The sequence below is a fragment of the Microcebus murinus genome, chromosome 14 (genome assembly GCF_040939455.1).
Source record: "Microcebus murinus isolate Inina chromosome 14, M.murinus_Inina_mat1.0, whole genome shotgun sequence".
Taxonomy (NCBI): Eukaryota; Metazoa; Chordata; class Mammalia; order Primates; family Cheirogaleidae; genus Microcebus; species Microcebus murinus.
Window position 1 is genome coordinate 10,652,600 of NC_134117.1, and position 9,833 is coordinate 10,662,432.

At 54.3% G+C, this 9,833-nt stretch overlaps 1 protein-coding gene across 2 annotated transcripts in view; it reads left to right on the plus strand.

Moving 5' to 3' along the window:
• RGS10 (regulator of G protein signaling 10) overlaps positions 1–9,523 on the plus strand; it is a 31,591-nt gene extending 22,068 nt beyond the window's left edge. For both annotated transcript variants that reach the window (XM_012739158.2, XM_012739159.3), the window contains exon 5: positions 9,041–9,523. In XM_012739158.2, the coding sequence (XP_012594612.1) occupies positions 9,041–9,199 (159 nt within the window). In that variant the 3' untranslated portion in view covers positions 9,200–9,523. The remainder of the gene's footprint in view (positions 1–9,040) is intronic.
• Positions 9,524–9,833: the final 310 nt, after the last annotated feature.

The window sequence follows — 9,833 nt, forward strand, 5'->3', positions numbered from 1 at the left end:
CTCCATGATGACAATGGTATCTGCCATTCAGGGCGCCCTTTTGAGCCTGATGCCACGCTTGGCGTGCATTGTCTCATGTGATCTCCAGCAAGTGTTATTCCCATTTTGCTGATGAGAAGAGCAAGGTCCGGGGCGTCTGAGTGGGCTGTGGCACTAAGTCACGCAGGTAGTGGGACGTGTGGAAGCTGGACTCACGCTCGTCCACCTGCCTTCCAGGGCACTCCCCCAGGGACCCCATGGCCTGCGTTGGTGCCCCAGGCTCCTGGGCAGCCTCTCGCTGTTTCTCAAAGCCCCATGAGGCCCCTGGAGCAGAGGGGTCGGAAAGGCCGTGTGAGTGAACGCAGGCCGCCCCGTCTCCCCGGAGGGCTGAGCCGAGGTAGGAGTGAGCGATGAGAGAGGCCGGCGCCACTGTGCAGAGGCAGCGCGGGCTCCCCGGGCCCAGCTCTCCTGCAAAACGTCCCAAAGCAGAGCCGGGCCTCTGTGACCAGGCACATCCCGTTAGAGCCCTGCATCGGAAGGTTTCGCTCGTACAAAAAAGAGGAAACACACGGGATAGAGGCTGTTTGTTTTTTTTTTTTTAATTTTAGTGACACAGAAAAATTTTTTAAAATAATTTTTATCTACTTAACTTTTAACATCATACATGCTCAATAAAAGAAACTTGGAAAACCAGAGTATAAAGAGGAAAAACCCCCTCATGACTCCACACCTGGAGATAACCGCTAAGCCACGTTTGATCTCTAGACTGTCCATTTTTTTTGGAATAAATCTCACCTGAACATACACGACAGACATGGTATATAATACGTGTAACTATAGTGGCTGTGTTTGTGCACACACACGGATGTGCAGTCCGCACTATTGAGTGTAAAGACAGTTATACCCTGTTGTTAAAAATAATTTTATTTGAATGAGAAAGAGGGGAAAAGAGGCACTAACTGTCCTCCTGAGGCATAACTGGGTGTTTGGAATCAGAGCTGATTTCACAGCGGGTCCCCCGAGAAGGGTCGCTGGGTCCCATTCACTTTGGACAACTCGGGGCCCTTGCTGGGAACTGCCTAGGTGTGCTCAGCACGGTCCACGGCTCTTTGCTCCCCCAAAACCCCCTCGAGAGCCCAGTTTTCCTACTCGAGAGAGACTGAAGCTGCGAGGAACCTGTTTGGAGCCACAGGATTTCATAGAACTGAGGCCAGGGAAGCTGCTAGACGCCCTGCGGCGTCGGGACGGCCCCGAGACACGGAATTATCTGGTCCAAATGCCAGGAGTGCCCGGCTGGATGCCCGGCGTTTCCAGAACGTGCCTCATCCAGAACGGAGCTGCGGGTCCCCACCTGAGAAGCAGCAAATGACGCATCTGTCAGTTTTCTACAATTTAGCGAGTTCAGGGAGAGCAGTAAGTTTTCAGTTCACTCGATAACGTTTTCCTGGCATCTCATTAGACTCTCGAGTAGTTTTGTGGGAGGTGGACCTAGCGCCCCTGCATACGGATGAGAGTCCGCTCGTAGGAGTAGCCCTGTCACCAGCCCGAGGTCGCACAGTGGGGAGGCGGGGTGCGGACAGAACTTGAGCCCAGGGCGTCTGGTTCAGCCGGGCCCTTCCTGCCAAACCTGCACCCGAAGAGAGCCGTTGAAGCAGTAGCATTTGGAAACACAGTTGCTCACCTTTGAGCGATCACCTCTCACCCCTAGTCCATGCTGCCATTTTCCTGTCATGGGAGCTGGGACGGGCAGCGTTGGCCTTGGCCTAACAACCGACGCTCTCCCCATCCTCTCTGCCACGTTCCTGTCCCTCGCTCCGCGTGCTGTCCGCACCTCTAGCCCTGGCTGATCCCAGAGCGTTCCCATCCGTCGTTACTCAGACACCGCGAGCCAGCCAGACCACGAGGAGGTCCAGTGAGTCACAGGAGCAAACACGCTCTCCTTTGAAAAAGAAATGACAACATCAGTCTGTGCTGGGCCTGCCAGTGTGTCCTTTGAACACGCGTGTCCTGCCAACCCACGTGGCTGGAAACTCCCCAGACGGAGCCAGCACGGGATTCAGCTCTGCCAGCGTGAGCCGTAAGCGCACGCGGGCTTTGGCCTGTTGTTGTGTCGTGCAGCATTCTGTACAAGTTAATTTTTAAAATTAGTGAAAATTGTTGAATGAGTACATGTTCCTTGTGGAGAAAAAGAAAATTCACGTATGAAGGTATGAAGTGAAAAGTTAAAACCCCCCAGGTCCTGCCTCTCCTCTCTCCCTCCCTGGTGGGAAATCTGTTATGTCATTGGTCATTTCGGATTCTACCCAGGATGGTTAAGAACGGGACACTGGGCAGCCTGCCCAGTGACTCGGAGTTGTGCCATACGGAAGATTTAAGACAAACTTCTGCTCCGACCAGTTTCTCAGCACCCATGCGCACACCTTGCTTGCTCCGAAGCCCCTGGTTTAAATTACACGGTGCGGCGTGGTCTGGGACGGCCGTGAGATTTGTGCGACAGAAAGGCTGGATCATCGCACCTGGCAGCTCTAGGTCATTGCTTTCTCGAGAGTGTAAGAGAAGGTGCGGGTGTGGGGACGGGGGTGCTCATCCTTCTGTGAACTTCAGGGGTCCCAGAGCCTACGGCGAAAGCAGATTTCGGAGCCGCCGGGCTGCCCTCACCAGGCTGGTGCTGAGTCTAGTCTGGAAAGGGCAGCGTGGAGGCGGCTTCCACCATTCGAAAGGAAGTCCTCAACCTCTGGTGCTTAAACACATTTTTTAAAGATTTCCGTGAGATGTCAGTGTTCCCAGCCACATCCTTGACAGAGAGAGGAACCATAAATAGGGCCCCCTTTTTAGCAGTGTAGTTTCTTTGAATTTCTCCAGAAGCCAAGAGGTGAGAAACGCTTCCTTTCCTGACACACAAAAGAAGGGGTGGACCAGCTGGTGAGGACAGGGGTGGGGGCAGGGCTGCCAGCCTCCAGGGGTCATTTGGGGGTCTGTTCCCAGCCTCAGCCCCTCATTTCCCTTTATTTCCCAAGTGTGGCCTGAGCTCCCCTCCCCGGCCACAGTCCCCTCTCCTGGGCCATGGTGGTGACAAGAGCCAGGGACTTAGGACACCTCATCTTATGGGCCCAGCTGACATTTGCTCCAAAAGATCAAACTCGGGCCAGAAACGGGTGTTTTCCAGCATGCTAAGCTAGAAGAGGCAGGTTGTGGTGTTTTGTACTGATGGAAGGAGAGTTGGCTCTTCGTGTCTACCCTAGCTGTCTGCCGCATGAGGGGCGGGGCACACGTTATAGCGTTGCAAATACTTAGAGATTTTCCTTTACAACTTTAAAGTGGGGAAGAAGAGGAGAGAGCAAATCCCAGAAGAGCACTTAACTGCCCTTCTGATGGCAAAAGGCAAAAATAAAATGCCTTCTCTCCAAGCAGCAAGCATGCTGTGCCACTCGAGTCTAGAATCTGAGTGTTACGGGCTCCAGGAAGAAGTGGGCAAACGGCCCCACGTGCACGACAGCACTGGACCCCCGAGCCTGTGAGGGGGCTTTGCCCCAGGCAGGGTATCTCTGGCTCTGTGTCCAGCCTCCTTCGGGAGTTCTGATCCCACTCCGGCATATCCTCCATCTCTGGCTGGCCTGTCTACAGAGCAGGAGTGCTGTCCAGGGTGCCAGAGCCTTCTGGTGGCCCTCCCTGGTGCTTTGGGGCAAGGGCTGACTTGCGTGTCTTCTCACCTGCTCTCTGCCAGCCGGCCTCAGACGCTCTCCTGGGAACACCCCTTTCCTTCTAGAGAGGAAGGGGAGGTGGCTGTCACTTAGGGTGTGGGCACACCCCTGTGTCTTCCATGCCTGGCCAACTCTGGGGCTGGAGGGACGGGAGCTTCTTTTATTCCCATTTCTGCCTTTTCATGTGGGTACAAAAGCATGTCTGTGTGGTCCAGGTACCTGGGGGGAGAGAGCACGTTCTAGAGCTGGAGCCCAGACACATGCTGCCTTCTTTCAGCAACTTTCTTTGTTTTTTTCTTTTTTACTTTTTTCGTCTCCTTTAGGGTCTAACTCAGCTGCATTTCAGCAACTTTCATATGGAGACTAACCCAAGTTCTTGAAGCAAATATGAAATCCCATCAGTACAATTTTCACTGCCTTAGAGGATTATTTTTTTCTCCTTGTAGCTGATCAAAATAACTCAGCAGAGGGTTTTGAGAAGAGAGGATGCACGCTTTGTTTAGGTCTTCGACGGCACTTGTCTTCTGGGAAGTATTATTAAAGTGATTATCAGGCTTGAAATGCAGTGAATCAAGACAGTGCCAAAATGTTCACGCAGGGGCCTGCGAGGCTAGTGCAGCTGCTCACTGTCCACACGGGCGAGTGTGCTCAGTGAGGAAGCCCTTTCCTGTGGCTGCAAAGTTTGACCCGTCTGAAGTTGGATATTTTTCTGTGCAGGAAGGCAGATCCTAATTGGTCACTGCACGGTCTGGGGTCTGGAGAGGGACAGGCACCTTGGCGGTGTGATGACCTTGCGTCACAGGACACCCTGCAGCGTTGCACAGCTCCAGGACGGGTCCTCCCCGCTTTCCTCCCAGCCCCACCTCCAGCAGCCTGCAGGATCGGGTCCCCAGGCAACAGCGCTAAACAGTTTACAGTCCAGGCGTGCAGCTCGCAGATGTGGGGGCTGCCCAAACCCGAAACCTCGCTAAGCCACAGCTGTCTTGGCCACAGGAAAAAAAAATGCAGAATGTGGTTCAGCTGCCAGCTGCTTTCCGCCTCGGCAGTGGCCCATCCGTCCCTCGGGATGAGGGAGGATCTGCCTCGGCTCTGCTCCGACGCCTTCCACCCACCTCGAGCCTTCTCCTGCCCCAGACCTCGGCATTTGCTTCTTTCTCTTCCCCGCAGACACTGAAGGCGTTCTCCTCCCCACAGAACCGGGAGGCCGGTTCTCCCCAGCGGGGAGTCTGTGCTTGTAGAGCCGTCTGGGACCCCTGGGGTCAGCTCAGCTCCTGTGCGGAGCAGGGGCGAATGGAGACCCATAAGCCAACCGCGTTCATTTCCTGGTGCTGTCGTAGCAAATGACCACAACTCAAGTGGCCTAAAGCAGGAGAAACTTACTGTCTCGCTGGTCAGGCGGTGAGAAATCTGAAAGCAAGGTGTTGCCAGGGCCGTGCTCCCTCTGAAGGCTCCAGGGGAGCATCCTCGCTCCCCTCTTCTCAGCCTCCGGACGGCTGGTGGCTGCCGGCGGTCCTCCCCGGTCCTTGGTTTGCAGCTGCCCCACCCCCCCAGCTCTGCCTCTGCACGGCCTCCCCCCTCCTGTGCCTGGCGTTTACAATGCCAGGCACAGGAGGGAGGAGGCCGTGCAGAGGCAGAGCTTTAGGGTGGCTAAAGGCGGGTGATTTCATCTTGAGGTCCTGAACCAACCCTATTTCCCAGTAGGGTCACATTCTGAGGTTCCAGGTGGATATAAGTTTTGCGGGGACACTATTCAAACCAGCACCGACCTTTGGGGATATTTAGTTTCCATTTATGTGCACAAACACGCTTTTAAAGAACACAGTTGGGATCCCTGTTTTTAGTTTTGGTGTATTTTTAAAATTGAGTATTAGTCACGTCACATGTATGGACAGTTTTCTGTGTTAAACTCTCTTTGCAGACCTGGTTTGTAATGATGGCGCACTGGGTGGCCGTCTGAGTGGCAGGAGAGCCCAGGGGTTAGGAGTCTGGGCTCCAGAGCCTTCCACCCACCTGTCTCTTGCTCACTTGTATGGACTGAACTGTCCCCCACAGTCCCCCAAATGCACATGTTGAGGTCCTAACCCCCAGCGCCTCAGACTGTGACCTTATGTGGCAACAGGGTCTTTAAAGGGGTCATGAACGTTTACTGAGGTCATTGGGGTGGGCGCTAATCCGGTCTGACTGGCGTCCTTGTAAGAAGAGGAGATGGGGACACACATGCCTGGGGGAGCCCGCGTGAGGACTCAGGGAGGAGACAGCCGTCTACACGCCATGGAGAGAAACCAGTCTACACGCCTTAGAAGAAACCAGCCCCGATGGCACCTTGACCCCCAGAACTGTGGGGAAACTGCACCTCTGAGCTCCTGTTTCCTCTGCAGAACCAGGGTCCTTGCAGGGCTGCGGTCAGGACTGAGTGAGAGACCCAGACGGGAGGATCCAGTGGTCAGCGTGGGGCAGAAGGTGTTGTCAGCTGATTGGCGCGACCCCGGGTCATTTCCCCAGCCCTCTGCTGTTGTGCAGGGCGTGTTCTGTTCACCCACTTGGCAAACTTTTGTTGGGCCACAGTGGTGGCCTTTTATCCTTTGGCAAATGACTTGCCAGGAGCTGGGTGCACCATCTTTGGCCGCTTGCTCGGAAGAGGTTTTTAGGTGCGTTCTCCACCCTCTGAGCCATCTTTGCTGCGCGCCATTCCCAGAGGGCTCTGTCATGGGAGCAGCCCATTGCCGTGTGCTTCTAGGCCAGGCCCTGTGCTGGTGGCAGCGGGAAGCCAGCCCTGTGCACCCTGTGTAGAGCGATCGGCTCCTCACGGCCCAGGGGGACGAGGCCAGGGGGTGACATCCTTTCCTCCTTCATCTCTGCCTGGGTCTGGTGACCGCAGCTGCTTCCGGGTGACTCTGAAGGGCTCCTGGAGGAGGAAGCCCCAGCCTGAAGGACTTCTGCAGCAGTCCCGGGCATTTCACACCTGCCACGCAGGGCATGGCCGTGTGTGCCCTTGCTAAATAGTTCCCAGCCCCTGCCCTCCAGCTGGCTGGGTGGGCAGAGTGGGAAGGACAGCCCGCACCCTCTTCTCAGCACCCCTGCGGACCCGACCCGAGCCGTCCTCCCACCCGAAGCAGCCGCCTTCCTGCCCTCCTCCCCTGCCCTGGGTGCCTCCAGCCAGTCTTTTTCTTCTCCCCTTTGAAGTCTGAGCCTCAGCGCCACGACCGGCAAACAGGATGTTCCTCTCCCACACGTGGAGACCTCACGCGACACGCCTGGGTCGTACCGCATCCTGCTCGGAGCGGAGGGTCCCCCCTGCCGTGGACCTGGGGTGGGAGGAGTGGGCACGGGGCTGGGTGCCGGGAGGGGCCCTCGTGAGGCCGGTTTCATTAGTCACACCGGGAGCGTCCGTTCCGGAGGTTGGACTAGGTGGGCATCTAGAGGTTCCCTTTGGGGGCTCTTGCGCCTGGAGGGCTGAATGCTGCAGGTGGGGAGGGATGACCACACCTGCTCAGCGTGCTGGTGGGAGGCCACAAAAGGATAATGGCGTCCCTCGCCCCCTGCCCCATCCCTGGCTATGATTTTTGTGTTTTATGGGATTAAAAAAAATTTTCTCCCCCTCCAAACCTCAGCAAATTGCAATCGCAGCTAGGATTACAAGATTGCTACAAAATAGATAAGTGCTCTAGAGAGATACAGGATGGGGTCTTAAGGGGACAGGGTCTCTCTGAGCAGCTAATGGGCTTGGGCAAGGCTGGCAGGGTGCCAGGGGACGGGCAGGCGCTAGTTTAATAGTTAATAGAAAAGCCAAAGTCCTAAGTCTTTCCTTGAGTTGTGGACTCTGCGTGTAGCAAAATGCCTGTGGTGGTTCTGCTGTGGTTGAAGCCATCTTGAGAAAATGAAGGTGTGAAGGCCTCCGCCTCTGTCCCCAGCACCCCCTCTACGCGACTCCTGCCCTATCCTGCCCCGCCCCCCCTTCTGAGGCACCTCCCATCCTCCAAGCAGAGTCCTTGGAATCCATCAGATGTTTAACTTACAAAATAGTTCGCGCATGTGTTGGCAGAGGGAGGGCTTAAACGATGTCAGGGTTTTACCACCCACCCGACAGCCCCGCCTGGCAGCAAGTGGCATTCTAGACACCACTGGAACTTTCCGCTTGGTATGGCCTGTGCCAATGCCGTGAGTGAAGGTATCAGGTGCATGCACCACGTAGAGTTTTAGTCTGCAGAGCGTCCTGAAAGTCAAGTCAAAAGGTCATGGAGGAGATGGTGCCCCTTGACAGCTGGAAAACGCTCTTTGCCTCTCCTTCCCCTGCCCTTGCGTGGGGTGAGGGAGGAGGGTGGAGGGCGGGTGGCGCAGGTTTGGGCGGGAATAGGGTAGAGCAGGGGTCCTCAAACTTTTTAAACAGGCGGCCAGTTCACTGTCCCTCAGACCGTTAGAGGGCTAGACTATAGTTTTAAAAAAAAACAATGAACAAATTCCTATGCACACTGCACCTATCTGATTTTGAAGTAAAAAAACAAATGGGCAAAAACACCCGCATGTGGCCCTCGGGCCGTAGTTTGAGGACGCCTGGGGTAGAGAGGGTCGCTGGGGACGGACGGAGGCCCAGAAGGGAGGTCCCGTGGAGGCCTGAGGAGGCATCTGTGCCTGGGGACAGCCCCTTGAGTACCTGCCATCCCTGCGGGGGCAGCCCTCCAATCCAGAGGACTTGCCTCGGTCAGGGGTCCTCCCCACCTGCTTGTCGCACCTTAGAATGGTTTCTCTCTGCTCCTCAGCCTGTCTGATTGCAGAGGTGCATTCTGCCGCCGCCTGCCGCTCCCTTTCGCTGGGACTTGTTCCTGATCCTCTCTTTGCTAAGACTGGTTTCCCTCCCCTGCCGTGCGTTGAATAAGCCTCATTTTGATCCTTGGCACATGACTGGTTTGTTTGAGATCTTGGATGCCAGACGAACGGGAGGTCGTGACAATGTTGGCATCATGCGTCACGACGTGGATCTTTTCACACCGTCTGCAGACAGTTTCTGTTCTGCTGTCCCGAGCTCCTGGAGAAGTGAGTCTTTGTGTTATCTGTCCAAATAAAGTGGAGCGTCTTAAAGCACCCCTGGAAGAGAGGGTATGAATCAGTGCCGTGCGGATCTATACTTCCGTGGAAAATAAACATATGTGTTGTTCCTGGGACTCTCTAAACTATTCCATTGAGATTCCTGCTAATAACCCCAAACATCCAGGAAATCTGTCTTGCCTAGCTCATGACTGACTTATGGCTTTCTTTGTACGTATTTGTATACTTTGGCACACAGTAGGTACTTAATATTTGATAGGATGATTCATGGCCTGGATTAGCCTCAGCCTTCATCCTCTTTTTCTTTTCCTCTTTAGATCTTCAATCTCATGAAGTACGACAGCTACACCCGCTTCTTAAAATCTGACTTGTTTTTAAAACACAAGCGAACCGAGGAAGAGGAAGAAGACCTGCCCGACACACAAACTGCAGCTAAAAGAGCTTCCAGGTCCGGGCACGGTGGCTCACGCCTATAAAGCTTGCACTTTGGGAGGCCAAGGCAGAGGATCGCTTGAGGTCAGGAGTTCGAGACCAGCCTGAGCAAGAGTGGCGAGACCCTATCGCTACTAAAAATAGAAAAAATTAGCTGATCAACTAAAAAAAAACCCAGAAAACAAATTAGCCAGGCATGGTGGCTCATGCCTGTAGTCCCGGCTATTGGGGAGGCTGAGGCTGGAGGATCGCTTGAGCCCAGGAGTTGGAGGTTGCTGTGAGCTAGGCTGACGCCACGGCACTCTAGCCCAGGCAACAGAGCGAGACTTTGTCTCAAAAAAATAAATAAATAAACAAAATAAATAAAAGAGCTTCCAGAATTTATAACACATGAGCCCCCAAAGAGCCAGGACTGGCAGCTTTAAGAAGCAAAGGAACCTACCAGGACTGTGCAGGGTTTATAAATGCTTTCTTATGTGCCAGGACTGAAATGTACGAAACCCTTCAATGGGTCTGTGTATTTTATTAACGGCTTCACCAGTAAGCTTTGCATGATGGCTCATCTCACATAAAAACAAATAGCTTTGAAGTTTTAGTTCACAGCGCAGAGATGCCTTCAACACTGGACACTTTGAGCGTTTTATGGCTTGATTAAACTTCATGTGAGGCCACAAGGTG